Source organism: Phalacrocorax carbo, chromosome 1 (assembly GCF_963921805.1).
Source record: "Phalacrocorax carbo chromosome 1, bPhaCar2.1, whole genome shotgun sequence".
NCBI classification, from domain to species: Eukaryota; Metazoa; Chordata; class Aves; order Suliformes; family Phalacrocoracidae; genus Phalacrocorax; species Phalacrocorax carbo.
In genome coordinates, this window is record NC_087513.1 from 78,076,060 (window position 1) to 78,100,445 (window position 24,386).

Here is a 24,386-nt window from a genome sequence, read left to right on the forward strand (position 1 = left end):
CCCCCGGGGAGGGGACGGAGGGGAGGGGAGGGGAGGGGAGAGGGGGGCATGAGGGCCAGCGGGGTGGAGGAGAGGGAAAGTTCACCCCTTGGAGGGGGGGGGGGGCTCAAGCCCGCAGATCTACAGCCGGCTTCGTCAACTGCCCTCCTAGCGCTGGAAGTCCTAAAAGTGGGGAGAGGGCCCCGGGGGTGGGGGGCGCGGATAGTTGGGGGAGTGGGAGTGGGCGCGGGCCCGAGTGGGTGTGCGCCCGGCGGCGGCCGCCCCTGTCCACGGTGCTGACAGCCCGCCGCCCCCCGCAACTTTCCTCCCGTGGGGCGGGGCGGGGGGAGCGGGTCACGGGCGGAGCAGCGGCCCGGGGGTCACTCGGCACAAAAAGAGAGACGAGAAAGTTTGGGGAGGGCAGGGGGAGAGGGAGGGGGAGGGAGGAAGGAAGATTTCTGGTTTGTTTTGTTCCCCTTCTCCGGTTGGGTTGGGGTTGGGGTGTTTTTTTTTTTTTCTTTCTTTTTTTTTCCCCCTCCGGCAGCTGAAATAGGTTAATCTGTTTTTATTCGTATTTTTGGAAGGGGGAAAAAAGTGAAAGTGCCTAAGTAAACTCGAATCAAAAGCTAACACGTCAGATCAGACCAAGGGAAGAGAAAGGCAAGTGGGGAGGGAAAAAAAAAAAAAAAAAAAAGAGAGAGAGAAAGAAGAAGAAAAGAAATAAAATAAAGTGATCAATAAAAATCAGTTTTGTAATCAAACCCAGAAATGGCTCCGAACTGGGCTCCAGCCTCCTCCCTCCCAACTCTTGCTCTGCACATTACACGGAAGTGCACAAAGTAGCCCAAGACAGGAGAATTTTCCATATTCCTAAAACATGTCGACCAACTCAAAATGGACGCCTCATTTTTTTTTTTTTTACGTTTTAACTACTGCTTATCTTTTTGCTACTAGTACTAAAATCATTCTTTCCCCCAGCAAGACATCTGAGAATCCGACCTCATTTTGAAAACATGCATTTTCTTACTTTGCCCTTAGGAAAATGGATGTTATATTCTCTGCTGTCGGTATTTTTCAGCTAACGCAGACACTTTTCGGATGTTTAGAAAGTGCATTGTAAAAACAAGAAGAAAAACCAAACACAACTGAATCGATCTGTTCCTTACTTGTTTCTCATTAAGAGCTGCTATTCTTGATTGCCTTTCATGGATTTGTTTCTTAAGATCCCCGTTCTGCAAAAACGGCAATAAGATGCATATTAAAGGCAAAGTGTAAACTAACCCCTGTAATGAATAAACTTGCGATCTAGAAATTGTTCAAAGGCAAAACCGTTCCACCAAAGCCGTACGAAAGCATGCACACACAAAACACCCTCCGTAGCAAGAAAGCTCAGTGCAGACTACAAAATGAGATCTCTTACTGATAAAGTTTCTCATCCTGCTGTCCCAGCACAACTGCGCTTATTACAGCAGGGATAAAATACTGAAGAAGAGGAAAAAAAAAAGATCTGCATTTACCTGTGGATCTTGCTTCATCTGTGCAACTAGTTTCTAAAAAAAAAAAAAATCACCCCCAAAAAAGGAGGAATTAGAAACTGTTTCAAGTTTAATGGATTTTTTTAAATGTATGTATGTGTGTGGACGGGGGAGGGAGGGGGGTAAGGAACAAAGAGGCAAGTAAACACTGCGAGTCAGTTTCAAGCAAAGCTCATAAATATTCAAGTCTCGTCCTAATCTCTCCAACACACACACACACACACACACACACACACACTCACTCTCACTCACTCGCACACACGCACTCACACTCACGCACACACACACTCACGCGAGCACCGACCGCAGCGTTAACTCCGCATCTCCACAACGCGCACACACGCCAGGGGGGAAAAAAATAATAATTAAAAAAAAAAACAACAAACGAGAGAAAACAACAAAACCAAAAAAAAAAAATCCCCAAACTCAGCCAAACAAGCCGCAAAACTACTTTGGCGAAGTGCTCGCCATTGCCGCGGGGGGCCGGAGGGGGCCGGGGGGGGTCCCCGCCGCGGCCCCGGCCCCCCCCGCCGCCCCGGCCCCGGCCCCGCTCCCCCCCCCCTCCCCTGATCGATAGACCCTGCGACAAGAAGCAAAGGCTACTTGCTAAGCATGCAACACTGGCTCCCTTCCGATCCTCCTCTCCCTCTAAACAGCACCGGGGATAGAAGAGCATTCTTTATTTCCTTAGTATTTTATTTTTTTTTTTACCTGATGACATTGGATTTCCACTTTTAACGCCTCTTGCAAGCTGTGTAGCTCCATCCCTGCAACTTGCCAGGCACTTTCCTGCCACTTTCAGATCCGAATGAAGTTTTTTTGTTTGTTTGTTTGGTTTGGTTTTTGGTTTGGTTTTGTTTGGCTTGCTTTTTTTTTCTTTTTTTTTTCCTCCCTTTCTTTTCTTTTTTTTTTTGGCCTTTTTTTTTTTTTTTTTTTTGCTCTCTCGCTTTTTGCAACCGACCCGCCAGCCAGCCAGGCAGCCACCCCTCCCTCCACGGAAAAAAAAAAGGAATTAAAAAAAATTTAAAAAAAGAAGTAAAGAAAGAAAGGCCAGGAAAAAAAATTAAAAAAAAAAAAAAGGAAAAAGGAATGGCAGTAACAATAATATAAGAAAAAAAAAAGCGACAACAACAATCGAAAGAAACAACTACTCAGTCTGCAAAGCAAGTTCTTTGCCTCTTTGCTGGGGACACAGACTCATCACTCACTTTCCGCCAAAGTAGGGGGGCCCCTCCCCCCGCGCCCCCGCCCGCGCGCCCCCCGCGGCCCCCCCCCCCGCCGCCCCCGCTCCGCCCCGCCGCCGTTCCACCGCCTCCCGCCGCCCCGCCGCCCCCGCCAATGGGGACGGCAAAGGCTGGAAACGGGAGGGACTATATTTCCTCGGAGTGCGCGCCTTGATTTCACTTTGCCTGGGGAAAAAGTTGTGCCTCGGCCGCGATGCTAATTCGGCGGTGCCCGGATGGAGCGGGGGGGCGGGGAGGGGGGGGCGGAGCGGGGGGAGTGAAGGCTTGCGGCGCGCGCATGCGCCCTTCCGTCCCTGCCGCCGCGGTGGTAGGGGAGAGAACAAAGTACCGGCGCGCGCGCGCGCGCTCCCCGGCGCGAGGGCCCGCGGGGAGAGAGGCGGGGCGGGGGCGGGGCGGGGGAGGGGTCGGCTCGCGCTCTCTCCGCCTCCCCCCCCCCCCCCCCCGCCATCTTCGCGCACTGCCACCCTAACGCTCCCCGCTCCCCGTCCCCGCCGGTACGGGACTAGCCGCCGGCTGGGGCAGCCGGCGAGGCCGCGCCCCCACCCCGTCCCGCCACAGGCCGGTGGCGCCGCCCGCTGCTGGGACGGGCTCCTCCCGGCGAGCCGGCGGCGGCGGCTGTGAGGGAGCCGGGCGGCTGCGCGCGTGGGGCTGCCCCGCGCAGGGCCACCTCCCCGCCCCCCAGAAAACTTCCCCCAACGGGCCGGGCTCCGGTCCCACGCCCGGCGCGTTGCCGGTGCGTGCAACAGCCGCCTCCGACAGCGGCTTCGGCAGCGAGCGGGGGTTTCACCCGCTCCAAGGCACAACTTGGGGCCGCGGGCAGCCCGGCGTCAGGGCGGGCTCCTCTCCCCGGGGCAGCGCCTCACGGTGGAGCCGATCCCCGCTCACCCCCTCCGCGGCCGCCTGCTCCTCACCAGAAGGAGCTGCTGCACCCCTGGCTTGTGCTGAGCCCGCTGCCGGGGTGCTCGCACCCCGAAATGGCATGTCGAGCCTGAGCCACGTTAAAAAGCAGACAAAGTATTTTTAGGGGAGCTGAAGTTTCCTGGTGGGTGAGGTGCTTTCAGGTCTGCAGCCAACAGAGCACAAGCGCCCCAACGGCGAGTTGCAACAACTAAAGGGGACAGGGATGGGACCCGTGGGACCCCTTCAAATGACGGCAACGTGGAACCACGGCCTCAGTTTAGCTGCTAAATAACAGCAGCAAGTCTTTAAACCGGCACAGAAGTGGATACTCCAGTTCAACAAAGTCAAGCCACAGTTCCTTGGTTGTCAGTAACCGATACACGTGCCACCAGGTCACTGCATCACCGATGTGGTCTAGATCACGTGCAGACAGAAACACATCGCCTTTATGTTTATGTTACTTTTGTTCCACAAATAATGTGACCCGGCTTCAGGTCATACGGACGGACACTACCTAATCCAGCATCAAGCCTGCTGTCAATTTTCTAAATACATTTAAACCAGCCACACAAATTTATACAAAGTCAGTGTTTTGCCATGTAGCTGCAGTATTTTTGATGCAGTAATAGGGGCCATGCAGTTAGATTTACTGTCGTTTTGATGCATGGCCGGAGTGGGGTTGGAAGCCAAAAATAATGCTCGGAATAATTTTATTGACGACAGTCAAAATGTAGGGCACATTTTAACAAGCAGTTAGATGATAGAGTGCTGGGGACAAGAACCTTAATGCATCCGTACTCCCATTCCTGCAATGATTGAGCGCTGATATTTTATTTAAGCCACACTAAAACGTCAAGTTGAAACTCACCCTAAATGATTAGTCAGTATTTAAACCACCACTGTGCTCCAGATGTGCTTGGATGCCAATTTTAATAACTAATTAAATTCATCTCAAAACTAATTAAAGATACCAAAACCAACTTACATCAGCTATACTGTAATTAAGGCTGTTTTGAGGTGTAACATGCTGGGAGTCCAAGACATTGTATCCAATTTTCATTAAACTTCTCAAATACATCCTGTCTAAACATAACACAACTTCTTACATTCAAATCATATAAAGATTCATGGTGTGATATTCTCAGTCTGACAAAATTAGGAATGAAGACAAAATTGAAAATTTCTGTTACCCTTACAATTCAACAGGTTTTTTTTGGAAGAGCCTGATTCAAGTTAGTAGTGTTTGTTACAGTAATGGGCTACATTTACGGTGTTTGTTTAGTGTCTGCACAAGGCTCAAAGAGGCAAAATCAAGAAGCTAGTTTCACTCTTTTTCTCAAGATAATTTCTAAGTCATTTTATTTTCCATAATGTACTTGGTGTCTGGATTGGAAATAGCGGAGGAGGTGTTTAATTCTCAATCAATAAAATGGCTTTGCTGTATGGGGGATTTTTAAAACCTAAACTCCTCTCACATACCTAAGGACAAATAGGTCAATCCTGCAGATACTGACGAATATGAAACTCTTTCAATGCAGAATCGGTGTAACTTCTCATACCTTCTGTACAACGGTATTTTGTAGTGCTAGACCCAACAAAGGAGGGCTTTGCAAGGTACACAAATGCCTGATAAGATCTGACACCTGAGTAAGGCGCAGGAGTAGGCTAGGCTTCTAAGCAGTTACTCAGAAATTTAAAGTGGCTCTAAACAAGCTAACGAAGCATTTGAACTAACTTTTGAGAAAGGGAAGCCTGATGGCTTTTGTAAATAAGGGAGTGTTACCTTTGTGACCTCTGGTTATATCAGTGCAAAATTCTGTCAGTTCAGAATCAGGCCATCAGCTCAAACTGACTAAACTAGTCAAATATGATTTCTTTATGTATTAGTTGTTAATTCATTTACATTATGCTGGTTGATTTGTTTTAATGCATATTTCCTTGGAAGAGCAAAGAGGCTTTTTCTCAACATTATAAAATAGTCACTTTTTCATCAGAATAAAAATAGAAATTACTGTTAGCCTAACTTCTTGTAAAGAAGTGTACAGTTTCATGAAGTGTACAATTTTATGATGTTACTTGCAAGGGGTGAGGATTATTGTGTTGTCCTTCCCACAGCAGTGAGACGCCAACAGGAAAAGTTTAGAAATTTGTTTCAATCTGCCCACCATTCAGAAATTGGTTTGTGTCTACAATGCTATGATGGGCCACAGCTCTTAATGTAAATATAAATTATAAAACACAATGAAGTACATTGCTTTTCATTTATTGATACTGCTTGTATTGTTTTCTAGGGAAGTTGTGTAAAATACATTAATCTGTCAAATACATTTATGCAATAACATTATGCAGTCACCTATAAAAATGTTAACAGCTTTATGTCATTTACATGAAGATTATGGTGGCAAAAGTCATCCTGCTCGCTGGAGGGGCATGAGAGCTCAGTGAGCTTCCCTTCCACCTATGCAGCTGCATAAGGGACACGTACAATTTAGCTGGAAAATGCAAAGGAAACGGGAGACCCAGTAAAGTGGCCGGCAGCCTTGCAGAGGGCTCTCCTTAAGCATGGAAATTCATGGGCAGTGCTAACCAAAAGAAGTCACGTTATATGTCATGTGATAAACCACATTTTTCATTGACCTCTGGAAAGAGTATCTTTGCTCCTAGAAGTTGTGGAACTTCAGAAGTCCTCCAGAAGGAACCGTACCCTTCCTTTCTCCTCACAGTGGAGATCACTTTCAGAGCCTGGATGGGGACCTTTACACACAAAAGTACTTTGTAGTCCTGAAGTAAAGGTCTGTGTGTTCTACAGTGAGATATAAGTGTAACCCCCCTCTGTTGCCAAAAGTTTTCTTTGCTTCTGTATGACATCGTTTGGATGAATAAGGACAAAGAGGCCAATTTTACAGAAACTTCCACTCATTAAAAGTTTTATGTGTGTGAATCAATTCGATAGTCCTTGGTTATTTATGTGCAGAAGTGTTTCTGAATCAGACACTTTTTCTGCAAAAAGTTATCGCAGAAATGTATTTGATGGAATGACCTACCTTATAGGAGTACGTAAAAACACACAGTACGGTATCAATACAAGACCAATAAATGACACTTTTTGTAACAACATTTCCTGCATACAGAGACTCAGGACCAATCATTGTATCAAGAACACAAGACACCCAAAAGTTCTTGCTTCGATTGCACCTCATTACGGGTGGCCAGGAATCCAGCACCTTGGAGTCGAATCTCACACTTCAAATCCCCACAAGAGGTGATGATGTTCCTCCCTTATCAGGTACTATTACCGATTCAGGAGAAGAATTGCAAAGCTACAAAGGAGAGCAAGGCACCTAATTGCTTCTGGTAATGCCATATTTCTATTACAATTAACTTGAAAACTCCATGTCCCCACATACCCTTGTGTAATAGTCTCTCTCTCCGTCCTCCAGAGAGTGCTACAAAGATGTGGAGGAATAAAGTATTGGACAGTGATTTGTAAAGACAATCAATGGCTTTATTGCAAATCCCGTGCACTTCAAATTCCTCTTCCCAAACTGGCAAGGAAGAGTGTCTGAAGATGATAAAATCATGGGCAGCTGAACAAGAAGGGAGTAGCCACTCAGCTGGGAAAGTACTTGAAATGAATGGCAATGTGCCATGCAGGTTCATCTTTGTACAAGCCATTATCAACTTCCGTGCAAGAGCAAGGGCTCTTTCTGCACATGGGAACAGCCAGTGGTAAGAAAATTTAGGAACCATCCAGGTAAGAAAAAAGAAGAGCGGAGCTTGAAGCCACATTGAGAGGCTTAAAATCTCAAGATGTGTAGTTTGTCCTGCGTTTTCTCGATACCTCCATCCTGCAATATGTTTCTTCTCCTTTTAAGATCATCTCTCCAGTTCAACTGAGAAGATGCTTTAGAGAACTGGAATTATTTGACGGAAGTAACTTTTTCACATTCCCAAAGTCAACTTAACTGGGGACTAGAGACAACGGCTATCTTCGTGAGATGGAGAGATGTAGCCAGCTCTTCTCTTTGGTGGAAAAACCTTCTGGAGAGGCAAAATGAACCAGGAAACTCATCATTTCCCTGTGATTATCAGAGGGAAGGGATATGAAGAACAATGAAATGCTGATGTCCAAGACACGCAGGAGGCGGCAACATTCATCTAAAGATCTGATCCTCTGGGTTTATTTCTAAGTCTTTGACATCCTCACTGTCTCATTACCTAGAGTCCCCATTTCCCTACAATTCCTTCACCAGAGTTGCAAATTATGCACTCTTCACAGGTTCGTAAGTTAGTCCTTCCGTGCAGTTGCAAGAGGAATTGTGTCCTTTCCCTTCCTTTACGTGAGTAAAATCAGGGCCACAGGAGCAGAACTTATTCTTCTTTGATTGCTTCTGCATTCTGCTTTTGAAAGCGGAGAGGACCCCAGCTATTAATGACGCATTGTTAGACAACAATACCATCAGACTGCATTTCAATTCCTTTGGAGGTTCAGTGGGGGAAGAAAGAGCTTACCCTACCAACCATGATAAAAACCCCTGCTGAACTTTGGCAACCCCCACTCAACTGGAATTCCTCAAGCTATTATTCCTTGCTCGCAACTTTATTCCTCATCTTGCTGTCACCTTCTTTTTTTTTCGGCAGCCTTTCAGTTCCCTCCAGCTGCTGCTCAACTCACATACTTTATCCAGCCTGATCCTGCTTCCTCAGGTGGTTCTGGAAGTACAACGATATGGCAGCACCAGGTGCCTGCAGATGAGCCAAGCATTTCAGACACTTCAGCATGTCTCCAGTGGTGGTCTAGAGATCTTCTGTCAATACAGCCAAATTGTTTCACCTACTGCCTTCCCCATTGCCTGCCAGCAAATCTTTGATTCCAAATATCATCTATTCCTCTAAGGTAGAATGGAAGAGAAGCAGCAAATCAGCGTCTTACCAGATTTCTCACACTGTTAATTACGACTATAATACTGCCATTCATGGACTGTACGAGGTAATGGAGAGTATTACGTATGGAGATAATCGGAAGTTTGGAGGGCAATATATATGTTGAAGGATAGGATGGGAGTTCAGAATGATTGTGACAAATTGGAGAAATGGTCTGAAAAAGTAGTCTGAGATTCCACATGAACAAGTTTAATCTGTAAAGAAAGCGTTAGTTAAAAGCTTGGAGTTACTTCGGCTAGCAGGAGGACTGAGGAGAGACATATTAAGAGTCTTTGGACATATAAAAAGAGGAAGGGAATAACTGGTTCTTCTCATCCATGGGGGCAGAACAGTGTCATGGTTTTAACTCTACCCCAGCTAAAACCATGACAAACAGGAAGGGTTAGATTTACATTGCAGCAAGGGAGATTCAGACTAACTGTTACAAAAAAACATATCTAAAGGCAAAAGTAGGTAATGCTGGTACTTGTTCCCTTTGGAGATGCTGGAATCACTGGCACTGGAGTTCTCTAAAAAGGGGTTAAACAACCAACCTCCAGAAAGGAGAGGAGTATTGTTTGATACTGTCTTGGAGGAATGGGAGAGGCAAGATGACCTTTTCTGGACCAGTACACTATTATCCCTCTGATAATACAGCTGATGCATCATATTAGGATACCCTAAATTGCATCTACTGCCAGCTCTCCTTCTTCCTCACAGGTTTCCTCCTGTTGTGACCCAGCTGTCCTGGCTCATGTTTCACACTCTAACTGGCCACACACAACTCCTATTCCCAGTTACCCAGTTACAACAGATATTAACCTTATGTCTTGCAATCTATTGTTTCTGTTGTGAAAGCATCATAAACCCAAAGTTCCCACTGATTTCCTGAATAGAAAAAGAGGAAAAAAAAATTATTCCCTATGTCCATATTCCAGTTACCAGGATTTTTACGCTTCCAGGCACCTTCATTGAGGGGAGAGGGTAAAAGAAAAACAGACACATTTCCTTTGTAAGAATTCCAAATATTAAACATAACTTGAAAGAAGTCTAAAATACTGCTAGTCTTAAAGAGGTATCAAGATTTTTCTGAACGTGTTCATCTTCTTGCTTTACCTTTTTTCCACATCCACAGAAATTACTTTCACATACTGACTTCTCAGAAATACTCTTACCATCAGTCAGGACAAGCACAAGATCCTTCCTAACTCAAAGACTCCAGAGGCTACGAGGTATAAACACACTCTCCTGGCTTTCTTTGTGAGAGGATCATATCAAAAACTGTAGAAGCTACAGTATCAATACAACAGAAGACAGAATATTGTTCTAGGGTACTGCATCATCTAAAAAGAAAAGCAGCTATGCAGCAAGTTTAGAGTGCAGCCAGAAGACAATCCTCACTTTGGCCTGTCTCTAAAAGTTACTTCTACAAAACTGGCATCCACAGTGGAGCACCTTGAGGCTTTTCCAGAGTCTTTGTCCTATCAGTATAGGGGCAAATTTCCTTCTCCTTGCCTTAGCGAGACATGCAGGAGTTGGCTTGTGGGATTTTTCTGCCATGCTACATTCATTTGTATCAGCTGCATCCCAGTTCTGGAACACAGATTTCCTCAACACAGAAGGTTTGCAGGGCCCAGAAGACCAGATCTGTAAAGGTATTTACACCTCTGACTTGGATCCCAAGCAGCTTTAAAACTCTGACTCGTCCTGCAAAGCACCGATTTGTTCGATTTCAGAAGGTGTTAGGTGCTCATATACCTTCAAAATCTGGTTCTTCCCTTGAGGCAGGAGCTCTTCATCTTGTAGTCTGAATTCCATTGTTTGCAATTAAATTGTTTCCTTTCCTTTACCAGCTCTAAGCATTTCTCTAGTTGTAACACTGTCCCTTGTTCTCCCATTGTAAGCACTTTCCTGTTCTGCCTTTCATCCTGTCCTTCCATCTCTCTCTCATATTTCCCATGATTTTTCCCAGCTATCTCATTTTAGCCTTCTATCTGGATCACGGGATCAGACATACCAAGCGGACTATGAATCTCAAGATAGGATGAAATTCTATTCTATGTGCAGACAACTCATACTCACTTCAATGGAAAATGCCTGATTACATCTGCAGAAAAGATTTGGCCCTTTAAATGCAAAATGTCACCAGTATTTTTATGCATTTGACAAACTACCAGTGGGTTACATGACAGCGTAAATCATCAGCTGGGCTTTTGCTTTCATTTCAGTCCTTGGACATTCCCTCCCTGTGCTGTCATACCCACAGGTAAAAGACCTTCCAAAAAACACAGACCTTCCAGTGCAAGAAAAAAATCTATTAAAATAAAAACTTTTGGCACATTTGCAAGTCTCAGCAGCACTGCCCCCGTGCTGTTTTTATGAAAAACAGCTGCATCAGTAAGTGTAACATAGAACTTGGGTAAAAGGGATAAACAATACATTTCTCTCTCTTGTCAGGAACAATCACGAAGAATTGACTTAAGGTCTGTCATTCATCCCCCCAAAATCACAAGCTAGGCACACACTCTCTATCTGGGGGCAAAAAGGTAAAGTCAGCTCCATTCTTTCGCCAATTTATTTTTATTCTAAATACCAGACTTCGTTTTTTTATGCTGCTTCTCACATATCACATACTCTGCAGTGCCTGGTAAAGTAAATGAGCTGCTTTTTGGAAGCATGATTCCCCATAGGGGATTTTTTAATTCGTTTTCCCTGGGAAGAGTTAAAACAAATAGTTCTCTTCTCAGATTTTTGTTTGTTTGTTTGTTTGTTTTGAAGGAACGACATTTTGAGTCTCTCTAAATAGACTTTTACATCCATGTAAATGACCATACAAAGTGCAATACTGTGAAAACCCAAGCTCTGGTACGGTCCCCATTGCTATAGAGCAGGCTTTGTGGGAAGGTGGCTAAGCTCCACATAGTCCTGGACATTTGAGAAAAGCTGGTCAAGAAAATGGTCATTCTGGAAAAGGCAAGGATTGTCAAGGAATTGTACAGTGCAGCCAGTGCAGAAAGAACATCTTCCTGAGAGGAGGAGGTTTTCTTGGGCTGAAATCTGAAGCAAGTCCTGAGAGTGTAACACACCCCTGATTTACACCTGTGGTGTCAGTGCAGAGTATGATCGCTGCCTGTGAGATTTAAAAGCTGTTATACTGGGCTAACATCACAAACTTTGAAGTGAAGGGTAAAATTCAAATGAGGTATAATAATGCTGAGCACTTCTGAAAATCCCTCCCATGACCTTGAGGCTCAAGGAATACTTTAAAATTTGATCAGCAAATTCTGGGTGTTTCTCTTCTCTAGCTGGAAAGGGTGCTATCTTTTTTTTTCCCTGGAGAATCAAGTCACTTTGAGACGTATCATGTTACGTGAAAACAAAGAGTAGCCAAATTCACTACATTTTTTTCTTAAAAAAAAATTTAGCCTAGAAGCATAAGAACTGGGGCATATAGCTCGTAAAGGATACCATTGTGTCAAAGCGTTAAAGGTTTAGAAAATAAACTTATATCCTCTAAGTGACCTAGTCACTTGGACTTCTGATGCTCCGTCAGGATGTGTGGATTCACACCTGAGTCCCATTGAGTCGCTGAGATTGGGCCCCTAATCTCCTTTGAGAAAAGAATCCTACCTCTGCTGAATATCACCTACTCCCCGATGTTTCACATTAATGAAGAATTCAACAGGATATTGAAGTTCATCGAAAGTTCTCTCCTCACTTTTAGTCGATCTGTCTCCTTCCTTGGGAATGAGCAGTCCATACATCCTGGCATTGCTCTCTAGAGCGTGCCTTGACCTCCTTTTCAGGCAGGAGGAAATGAGCCAACTGTTTCTACAAAAAAAAAAAAAGCTTTCTGAACAGGCGCGGCTCCCAGCAGCACATGGGAAAACTTGGGCAGCTTGATACATAAACCTGGCTGAAAGTCACAGTAATAAAAAAAAAATCTCATGCGAAGTCTGAGGTTTCCCGGGCTGCCAAGGAGACCTAGAAACCTCTTTCCAACAAGTGTTATGAATTTAAGTCTCTTGGGGCGTTTGGAAAATCCTTTATTTAAGCTTTCTAGTAGGGAAAGATAGGAGAGAATAACGAATTATCAGCCCAAGCCTACTCACACTTCAGCCATACTGTTATGGAAGAGGTACCTGTGCCACTAATGCCTTCACTCTACCAAACAAGCCATCTGTCATGGGAGAAAGTCTGTGTTTGTCCTAACACCCTAGAAATCAGGCCTGACTCTGGCAGAGGCCATAGACTTTCTGATCTCTGTCATCTTCTCGTGGTCCGTGTAGAAAAACCACTGACATCTGTCACCTTGGCGCCATCCTAATTGATGTAGCTGCCTGATGCCACGTTTTGCTCTTACACAAAGTGCCTGCAAACATATTCCCAAGGTTTTGTTCCCCCATGCGCTGGCAGTGATTTAACCTAACACCACTTTTACTTCAGATGAAAATACTAAATTAATTTCTGTGGCAGAATGCAGCAGGGCTTTGTAGTGCAATGAACAGACAGTGCCCCAGCAGGGAGCAAGAGGAGTATTACAATGAAGCCTTCACCTCTCTTTGGCTCTGTGCAAAAGTCCCCAGCAGTACTGAGAAACATTTTCACGGGACAGTCAAATTTCTGCTGAATAGGATGAAAAGATGAAGAAGCCCATTTCACTGTATTCAGCAGGCTGCTGCACAGAGAAGCCCTGCTTAACATTTCTGCTGAACAGAGCCCTAGGGCAGAAAATATATTGAACTCCCATAGTGGAGTACCAGTAATGGCTTTTTAAAACTATATCAATTTGTATCATTTGCAGAGCACGAATATCTAATCTGGTTTTAATTACAGAAACCTCCTAGATATTTTATTTCTTTTTTTTTCTTCCTCCCCACCCCCTTTTTTCAGTTTTGTTGTTGCTGCTGTTGTCCTGCACTTCCAGCCTTGCTCTGTTTTCCAGTCACCAGAATCCTTTTATCACTCTGCTTTGAAAAAAGAATTGAATTTCTTTTGTACATTGGGGGTGAATTTGTAAATAACACTCGTTCAACAGATTTTGCTCCAAGGATCACTCTGGGAATATATTCAGATCAATATCATCCCTGTTAATATCACTTGAAAGTAACACTGAACAGCACCACAGTGAGGCTATGGGAATATCATCTTCAAAATAGGGGGTCGAAGAAAGCCAGATGAGAAGTGTTGAGCAACAGGATATTGTACATGCAGTCCATGAATTTGTTCTCCGGAGCAGGAGATACTAATTATCTCCTAGTACTGCAGCAGCACACACATGGGGTCCCCGTACAACAACTGTGCTAGGAGCTGTACATGCTGAGGTTAAAAAACGAAATTAAATTTCAATAAATAAAAAAATAAATAAGTTATGAGAGAAAGTCCCTGTGTTCAATGCAGGTATTGGCCATTGTGTCTTACTTAACACGTAATCATGGGGAAGAGCTCCAAAGAATATTAAAATGTTCATTCTGCATTCTCAGGGTTTTTTCCTCTTCTTTAAATAAACATACTGAGGTTCTTTAAATAGGCCTCTCTGCACTAAGCATAAGTGCAACAAAAGATGTGCAAAGGCTGCAAAACACAACAGAGCACCAGAAAAAAATAGATTAAGCCCTTGAGTGAATGAGTCTCTCCCCCCTGACCACCAATGCTCTGGTAGGGTATTAAAATGCTCTCACCTCACTCATAAGCTCTCCTCCAAAAGCTAGTAAAACAAAAGGCTTTTGAGCACCTTCTAATAGTCACCAGGGCTGTCGAAATAAAGGAGGGGGGTATGTATGCTAGGTATATATACACCTTGCTTGTTCTCCTTTCCCAGTTGAACAAAAAAAGATTTTAAGTGTCTCTGCAGGTCTCAGGTATAATGCTCTGTCCCATGGGAAGATACTGTCCCCCAGCCATGACCATGCTACATAGATAAGAATTACGCACAGCCTGAAAGTTGATGCAAATCTCTGAGCTGCAATTCATCCAAGTTGAGCAAAGGAGGCCACCGGTGTCCTGGTACTTCCTATGTGTTTTCCACACTAAATTCCCAGCTTATATGCTTTCCCTGTCTTTTTCTGGGCTAAATGTCAGCCTCCCTGTCCTCGCCCCAGTTAAATACTAGGTGAGTTGTATAAGGATGCCAAGCAATTCATACTGCTGTGTTCTGTAATGCCTGTTTTACTGTTTATGCCTCTGCAGAAACCTCTTTTTTTCAATTTTGCCCATTCCTGCAAGACTGGAATTTGACTTGCTTTTTTTTTAATGCCCTTTGTTCTGGACTTAAATCCTCTTCTACTCCTTTCATTTACTGGGAAAAACTTGAAAACACAGCCCAGGCAAACAGCAAAACCAGAATCAGAAAGCGAGCAAAAGGAAGCCCAAATTTACTTCAAGAACATCTCATTATTTTTTTATTCAGTCTCATGATTAGCTAGGAACAGGCTGACTCATGGCGTTTGAGTGGCCTGGCTCAGCAATACTGTTTTTCCTGTCAGAACGTCTGCGTATGTCCTCTGGTCCCCGCACTCCTTCATCTCACCCTCGGCTGATGTGTATTGCTGGGGAAATACATGATTACAAAAGTTAAGGGAGAGTAATGGAAAATAATTTGGCTCTAAAGAACATGACTCGGAGAGGTCTCTCCTGTACTAGCTGGCTTCTGTTCCTAAAGGTTTCCCTTCAAATTCCCAGCCATAAATCTACGCTGTAAAAAGACATAATGAAAACAAATGTGGTCTTACTAAAAGGGCTGGCCCAGTGACTTTCTGTCCTCGCTTTCCCTCAGTGATGAATCCCTTTAGGACTACTTTGCAGCAACCAGGTTAAAGAAGCAAACAAGTTTCACTGGGATCCAGGTTTTCCCTCACTTGATTCTACGGGGCTGGAAGTGAACCTGTTGGTCTCTACTCTTCCCTTCCATTTCTCAACTTGTTTTGATTTGTTACAATGTCAGTGACACAATGTTTTGTGGCAATCTTTTTTTCTTAATTATCTTTACGTTAGGCCATGAAACACATGAGTTACCTTGCTGAATGCATTCCACGCTCATCTGCTCTGAAGCGATAGGAAAATACAAAATGTATTTGCCAGTAACAATATTTTGGTATCTACCTGATGTAAAACATCCTCAGTTATTGGTTCAAATGTTATACATAAAATACTAACAGGAATCCAGCAGTACTCATAAGCAGAAGGGCAACCAGAGATCTAGCTTCTGGTCTGGGCATCTGTTTTACAGTACGAAATACCGTCAGTTTTGAAACATGATTCTGCAGCTCACATGAATAAATCTTGACACATGAGATGAGAACCACTGAAATCAATGAATTCCTTTATTCAGCCTTAACGCGTGTTGACTTCAATGAGGCTTGCCTAAGGACATGCAGGGTTTGTTCCAGTGGTCCAGCTTGTTTGAGTGCGAACTGCAAGGCTGGGCTTACAGCTTGCCTTTCATGCAACCGGTAGTACTGAGTCTTCTTAAACCTAGGAGATCTTTATTTTCATCAAAGCCAGATCTGGGCTCAGTACACCAACAAGGCAGTAAAATTAGTTTTTTCGCTATATAATGACAAGAACTGTAAATAAAATAATAGTAGAACAAGAGAGAAATTCAGCAAGAACAGGGTAAGAAGTCATGTTTTCATCAGCCGTGTTGAAAGGGAAAAATTTATATTTGGGCCCAGTTTGAACACCATAATAGAAACATCATATTCTCACTGAGCTCAGGGGGAATTTGGTGAGCACAAATATAGGATGGATGTCTTGACAAGATGCAGCTGCATAGAATGAAGAGCTGCAGAAAAAAACATTTGTGGCAAAGGTGTTAAACAGGAGGCCACAAAAGAATCTGTTTAAACCAAGTTCACCTAACTCTTGCAGTGTAGAAGGTCGCAGTGGAGAAACTCCACTTCTATTCAGTTCTGCACTCAGCTTTGGGAAATCAAAGAATCATAGAAATGAGTCCGCTTTAACCAACAAATGGTTTAGAAAATGTATCCTCCCTCCTTCTTACCTTATATGGAACCTGAAGGCACCTGAATATCTGAACATAGTATAGTCTGGGTTGGAAGGGAGTCCAGCTAGTCCAACCTAGTCATCTAGTCATCTCCAACGAGTCTTCTAGTTGAACCCTCCTGCAACAAGCAGGGACATCTTCAACATCATCTAGCAAGTATGAAAAAATGTCCTCATCTGGCTCTGATTCATAGTTCCTACACCAGCACTGAAGAAGCCCTTGAACTTGTCCTATAGAAAGGATATATCTAATGCTAGGCTCCAGGTGGACTAAAAAATGCGGTATAAAAGTTCACCGTTCAAGCAGAATGTTTCCTGGCAGAGCTTTGTCAACACGAGATGACTAGACGGTGACTCAGGAACCTACGCAAACCCGCCATTACCATCACACATGCACACAAAATGCACCAGAGCTTGGAGTTCAAACAGAAAATAGGAAGCTCAGATATTTCTCTCCTGGTACAGATGGAAATGGGGAGGATGGGGGAATGGAGAGAACCTGCCACCATCCCTCCACCACTGAGTGGATGGGACCAGGAGGTGTTTGGAAAAGGAAGGAGGTAGCAACATGCTGTGGGGGGAAATTGGTACTTGTGGGAGGAAAATGTGACCCCCAAGGGGCCCATCTGAGACTTAGTGCCTCCCTACTACCTCCTTCTTATGGCTGAGCCTTGAAGTCACAAATCTGCCTCAAAACTCTCTTTGTTATACTATGTGTAATAAAAATATAAGAACCATCTAAGACCCGCTTGGTTGATATAAAAATATCACCTTCATATTGATTTTAATTTCAGTGAAAACAAAGCTGGTTATTAATATATTTTAACAATCCTCAGTAAGGTGTGAAGCCCAGACTTAAGAGACAAGAATGAAGGTAAAATGGAGCGAAACAGGTTGGACTGTTACCTTTGTTACAGTTCAAGAAAACACTAATGTGAAAACTATAGATTTAAAACTATTCCCTCCAGAATGGTTACGTGCTATCAGCAGCACAGGCAAATATTTTTTTAAGATATATACATGTAAAGATCGTTAAAATAAAAATCATGGCAAGGAATCCTAGGACACCAAGGACAAAATACTGTGATGAAATCTACAGCTGAACAAGAATAATTTGCTCTGCCAAACCAGCCAGAGGAGTTAATCTAATTTACCATGTAAAATAAAATTCAATCTCGTGTATATTGACATTATATTTGTCTTTTATTACATGATGACACACCATGGATACGTGGTATTTATATATCTATACATGTCTATGCACACATGTACGTAAATATCTATACGCACACACCCCTGCACATAGATGCATGCACCCGCATGCTTACGTTTAAGGTCTACTACTAAGTTTTGCTTTAGTCATTCAAACCTGGCTTCAAAACACATGCACACACCATAGCGCACAACTGTGTGAGTTGAATCAGCTCCCCAAGGAGCAGAGGCTTGGCGAGCAGCTTCCTCAGTTCATTATAATCACCGCTTCCAATCTCTTGTTAAAGAGAAACTCTATCACCAGGATTCTTTAGAAACCTGAGGCCAACATCTCTTCATTTAAACTGGCATCACTTTGCTGAAGTCAAAGGTATAACTGAGAGGGCAGCGTTTATAGGAAGACCACTTAAAACAAGCAATTTTAAACAATTTTCTTTTAAAAGCCTTGATAATGTTTCAGCTTCCACCAGATCTGTGTTAGTTCTAACCACTCTCACACGAACAGGTTCAATATTAATTAAACAAACCTCTTTCTCCCTAGCGTAAAAACACGGGGACTAAAAATAAACCTGTTACAAAATATGCATTTTGTTTATACATATTTACACAGACCTCAGATCTGAATACACGCGGTACCAGAAGGATAAAGCCATCTGATGCAGAAGATCAGTAAAGCAATCTGTAGGCTCTACGGGGGCCAGAAAAGAAACATTTGTATGGTGGCAAACAACATTATGCAAGACATGCATGTGCTTTAGTTTGTGATGGAGAAATAGTTGCACAAGCTGTGGATCTGGAGTGACTGGCAACGATCTTGTTCATCTCTGCACACAAAAGAACAAAGTACCATCTCTCCTCTACATATTTATTACAATTTCAAAGCTCAGGCCTTCATCCTTCCTACTTCAGGATCTAACTGCTTTGGTTTCTTTCTCCTTTTTTTTTTTTTTTTTTCTTTTTTTCTTTAGTGTATCTCTGGAGTTTGATTTTGGAGGCAGCAGCAAGTTCCCCCTTATTTTCTGTGACCTGCCTCTTGCAGCCCTACCCCTCTTTGCATGCTCAATGCACATGATGTGTCAGCACAGCGAATCTGTTGGGGTGGGGTTCCCCCCCCCCCCCCCCCCCCCCCCCCGAGAGGAGGAATGTGATGGGGGAGGAAGAAGGGTGGAAAAGCCTTTCTCGCCCCCCCTTTCTCTGTAGAGCCTGCTGGGAGATGTAGTCCAGCTGCAGCTGCCTTGGAACAAAAGCGAGCCGGGGCTGCCGCGGGGAGGGTCTCGGGGCTGCGGCGCTTTCCCGCCACCCCCGCCCAGGCCATCGCGGCGAAGGGGGCGGCCGGGGAGGAAGAGGGGAGGCGGCGGGAGAGCCCCCTCCCTCCATCCCTCCGAGCACCTCGGCTTCATTGTTCTTGGGGTTTGACCAACTTCGTGGAAAAACCTCGCCCGTCCACGCCAACTGCGGTGGGATGCTCTCGCTGGGGCAGGGCCGCGGCCCGCCCGGCGGGAATCGCTGCTCCTCGGCCCGGGGCTGCCGGGCGGGAAAACTTTCGCCCCGCTTTTTGTTCGCACGTTAAGGGTATTTCATTTAAACGGGAGCAGGAAAAAATTCTCCCTTGCGTTTTTCATTCTTATGCCTTCAACTTCGCATCCCGCCAGGACAACACAACAACGTTCCTCTCAGCTTTTAACACATTCGTTTAAATGTTTTGAAACGAAACAGTAAGGGGGTGTTCTTTCACCATTGCTGGTATTTTGAACCTACACCCAGTTGCGTGATTACCCCCTGCACCACCACTGTCACTCGTCATCGCTTGATTTCTGTATTTGTTTTCTAGCTAGCATTAAAAAAAAAAAAAAAAAAGTGAAGTAATTTCTTCCTTTCAGCCTCCCGGGCAAGCAACTGTGGGGGTAGAAAATGCAAATTCTTGGAAGGCCTCTGGGATTTTTTTTTTTTTTTTTTTTTTTTTAAGGAAATCAGGTGCTCAGCCTCGTGCTTTTTAAAGGAGCGAGGCACTGGCTCTCGGCAACGCAAAGGCTTTTGCTAACGTGGAGCCAGGAGTTTTCCTAGTGATTCTTCCCCAGCGATTGCAACACATGCAAGGCAATGTCTCTCTCGCTCTCTCCTTTGCCTTGGTAATTACCTTAAGTTTCGGCTCCCCATCCCCCCCCCCGGTTAACCTTGGATCCATAGTTTCTGCTGCTGCCTCTCTGCTCCTTCCCTCCAGTACATCAGCTGTTACTTTTCATTTCATGGCTCACTGGTGAAACTCTTGAACTCTTTTTCTCTTTACATGTCCAACCTGTTTCCTTCCCCAGATGCTTTTGACTTTTCTCAAGGTCTCGTCTTTTATCACATTAAAGCCGCTGGGTGCGTGTGGCTTAGCGGGGCGAGGGGAGGAGGAGGGACAGCCAGCCGGGGGTGCCAGATCCGCCGGGCAGCAGGGAAGGCGGCCGGGGGGAGGGCGGGGGGATGCTCCGGCCTCCCCTCCTGGCCGTGCTGTGGGAGGTGGGAGAGGAGGGGCCGCTCGGCCGCGGCTGCCCAGGCTGGGGGCTTTGTTCTAAACCCGGCGCTGGCAAAGTGCGCCCAAGTTCAGGCCGCCTCTTACGCGCCGGCACCGCGGCCCTGGGCTTGCTCAGGGCTGCCGCAACTCAAAGCAAGCCGTGAAAAGAAAGCTCCACCTCCTCCAGGTCCACAGGAATAATTTTACACCACCACCATCACACCCCACCCCCGCTCCAGCCTTCGGCCTCAGCCGGGGGCGGGGGCCGGGATGGGTAACCATTGCACCGCCGCCAAACCTCTGCTGTGCCCGTGTCCGGGGGCTCCGCTCCGGCCGTAAAGGTGGGAGCAGCAGTGGGCTGGCTTGCCTTTTTTTTTTTTTTTTTTTTTTTTGGTCTTTTAATAACCGAAGCAGCAGCCGGCAGAGACTACATGAAAGGAATGATCAGCAGGCACTCATCTTCACCGTGGCAGGTGGGGGAAGGGAGACACATCCGACTGATTTAGTGACTGGCTGGGGAAAACAGGCTTTGACTGGGGAAGGGGTCTGTTTGGGGGGAAGGGAGAGAGGGGAAGGGTTAAGAAAGGAGCATCTACTGAGATGAGCAGGCAGCCCTGGAAAAGCGAGTCTGCCCTGCGCTCCCTGAACGGGGCCGCACAAGCAGCCCCAAAGCAGCTCTGCCTCTCGGTCACTGCCTGCGGGGAACTGAGGTCCTGGATCTCCAGCTCGGAAGAAACCCCAAGGACTCCCAGCGCTGCCACCATCCTAGCTCAGAGCTCCCGAGAGCACCCAGCAGGCCTCATTTCAGGACTGCCCAGAGTTTGTACTTAATGTAAAAACACTGTTGTCAAAAACGAGATTAAGATTAGGATTACTCTCTTTCCCACACACACAAAAAACCACTGCTGCCATTTTCAGCATGTACTTTGATACGTTTTCTGTTAACCGGTATCCCTAGTCTTTCTTCTCTTTCCCAGCCAGCTTCAGTGACTCAGTGTTGCTTAGAAATGCAAGCTGAAGCCAGGGCCTGCCCATGAAATACAGGGCCATGGCAGTCACCATGCTGCCCCCAACCATGGACTTCGATCAGGAGAAGCACTGAACATGCAACTGGGAAGTCATCTCCTAACAGGGCAAAAGCCCTATTGCAGTGGCAGAACAGAGCAGGAATAGGGGGTCATTGCAGTGGGATTGTGGGAGAGGGTGGGTCACAAATCCATAGGGAAATGGACTTCAGCTACCATCCACAGTCTGCTGAGACCTTAGATGTCTGCTCCAAGGGAACGCTTCCAAACTGAAGTCCAAAGGGTCCTTATTGCTGCCTGAGACATCCCAAACTCAGACAGGGATGGGATTTAAGAAGTGCCATTCCCCTCAGAGGTTCTTGTTAACCTTAAGCAGACTCTGCTCCGCTTGCTGACTTCGGCAGGTTTTATTCAGAGGCTCCCTAACTCTTCCGGTCCACGTTGCATTTGTAACACAGCATTGCACCTAAAAGGCTGCAAGTTCCACTCTGTAGCTGGGCCCATAGAAATGAGATATGGCAGCTCTCCACCTCAGGGAGCCACCTCCACCACAGAGGTGGGTGCTGCACCGCAGCAGCACCTTAGCAGCACCTTAGCTGGGAGTGCCATGCTCTGCTTTCTCTCCTGCTTCCATTCACACACTCCTGTTCACCACCACCACCTTCCCTGCAGCAAAATAAATTGCTTTTCAAAGCAGATTTCTTCTCCCCGCCCCCCCCCCCCCCCTTCTCATCCCTTTCAAGTGCCTGACATTAACACTAGCCCTGGAAAGGTGGGCATCTGGGGAGTCACCAACTACCAGAAGAAATTACCGGTTACATTGAAGACGACATTTTCCTTGCTAGTGTTAAAAGAATTTCAATCTCTTCCTTGTTTGTTCCTTTTATCCAGATGTGTAGAGTAGCACATTTCCACATACGAAGGTGCTGCTAAATGGAATGTGTATTAGCAACCTACAGTACTTCATTATACCTTATTCTAATTCTGTACCACCCTTAAGAAACAGCTGTACTTTGGTGACAAAAATAAGAATTTCTGAACACTGTGTTCAGTACACACGGCTACAGTGTTCCAAATGGTGACAGCAAGTGCAACCTTTTCGCAGAAATAAATAAGAAAAGCAGACTTATGACTATAACTTTGAGTTAAGAAAAAAACCCTAACAAGCTTGAATCCACTTGTCAAGTGGGTCCAATAAAGAGTCTCTGACATTTTTAAAAGGGGCAGAAAACCATCCTTCAACTACTAGACCAGCCCTCTACATGCTGTGGAAATAAGTGTGTATATGATAGATCTAATAATAGGTAGCTGTCATGGTGATGGGTGCCCAGAATAACTAGTATATCCCCTCTGCCTCTCTGCTTTCCTCTCAATCTCCCACTTATTTATCCTATATGTGTCCCCCCCCCCTCCTCATTGAACTCAGTGGAGACCCTGGGCTACCTCATCTGGCCCTGTTTGCACAACTGGATTCTAAAGGGTGATGTACTGGCAGCAAGCCTAGACTAACAAAATAAATTGGGCACGGGCTGTCTGTGCAGAGATAAATTACACTGTCACAGTAGCCAAAGAAAGTCACGGAGTTGCTCCACTTGATGAACTCTCAGTGGATGCAAAACTGGTGGAGACCAGGTCAGACTGACTAGTCTGGCCTCTCACAGGTGGTAGAGCAAGAGAAGGAACATGCACTGTGGAAATAGGGGTGGGGAAACAAGAGAGACAATTGTAAGGTTTCCTCTGGCAATCTTAAGGAAATGTCTTCCCTGTGCCAAGACAAACTTCAGTGTAATCTTTGCATTTTCCTACAAAATCACACAACTCCTACTTCTCTTTCTCTCTTTTTTAAGGACATCGGTATTTTTCAGTCATAAAAGAGTCTTTGTAATGTACTCATTTTGTGAGGCCTTTTGTTACCTCCATATAATTCTCCCAGACAATTATTATCACAGCCATTGTTACACAATCCAGTTAAAGTAGTTCTTCTGCGCCTCCGTCTCTTTCTCCTGCTACAAAATGAAATGTTTGAATGAAGAGTTACATTCCTCAAGATAATGAGCTCTCCAAAAGGAAGGTAATGGAAAGTACATATTAATTAACAGCGCTAAATTGTGGGATGGTATTTATATCACATAGAGAGATTAGGCATGGAGGAAAAAAGAGTTCAGTTTGTTTTTTCTGGCACAGGTCATCTTATTAAAAAAAAAACACAAAACAAACAAAAAAACAACCCAACCCAGAAATACACAACCCCTTTTTCCTATTCGGCTTCTCTGCAGAAATGAGTAAGCGTACACATTTCCTGTCAGTTGATGACTCCCTAGAGGATGCTGCGTCACTGACCACTGACAAGTGAGAAAATTTCAAATGCTCTCCTAGAAGTATCATAATATCCTACCAAGGACATTTTACTTTGCTTTCTGCACCACTGGAATAGACAGGAGAATTGCAAAAGCTTCACTGTGGCTAGGTTTGAGGCAACACTGTCCCTTGTGGTTAGACTCGTAGGGGCAGAAGCTATGCATGTCCTCTGTGTTTGGATACCACGAAACGAGTGGTCGGAGACTGGCTCCAGGAGCAGCACAGTACAACCAGGTGCAAGTACAAGCCTTTTCAAATCACATCAATTATATATACCTGCCATTTTCACTCCACATTTTCCAGGTGTCCCAGAAAGTCAGCTACACCACTGCTGGCAAAACATCTTCCTCTTCCTGCTAGAAGACCAGTCCTCCGAGGAGTGTGTGAAGGGCATTTCAGTCTCTAGTCTAAAACAGACTGTAGTCAGTACAGCTGTTGTTAACTTCCAGAACTTAGATCAGATCGGTGCTTGTCCACACCACAGAGCATTTTTTCCACACTGCTCTGCCAGCATAGTCACATTGTTTGTGCTCCCTTGAGGAGGGACAGCATCCTGCCAAGAGAAGGGGTAGCTGCAACCACACTGTTGGTTTTCTCAGGACTGCTGGTGTCAGCACTGCACCGCCCCGCCCCCCCCAGCCCCCCCGCCACCAGTGTAACATAAATGTGACTAAATTAATATTCATTTAGCAAATTGAAAAATTTCCCG

The 24,386-nt window shown here is 45.2% G+C and overlaps 1 protein-coding gene across 2 annotated transcripts in view; it reads right to left on the reverse strand.

Annotated features, from left to right (window-relative positions):
• PHF21B (PHD finger protein 21B) overlaps nucleotides 1–2,760 on the reverse strand; it is a 168,186-nt gene extending 165,426 nt beyond the window's left edge. For both annotated transcript variants that reach the window (XM_064461217.1, XM_064461207.1), the window contains exons 1-3: nucleotides 2,226–2,760; nucleotides 1,497–1,529; nucleotides 1,146–1,211 (exon numbers count right to left, since the gene is read on the reverse strand). In XM_064461217.1, the coding sequence (XP_064317287.1) occupies nucleotides 1,146–1,211; nucleotides 1,497–1,529; nucleotides 2,226–2,279 (153 nt within the window). In that variant the 5' untranslated portion in view covers nucleotides 2,280–2,760. The remainder of the gene's footprint in view (nucleotides 1–1,145; nucleotides 1,212–1,496; nucleotides 1,530–2,225) is intronic.
• Nucleotides 2,761–24,386: the final 21,626 nt, after the last annotated feature.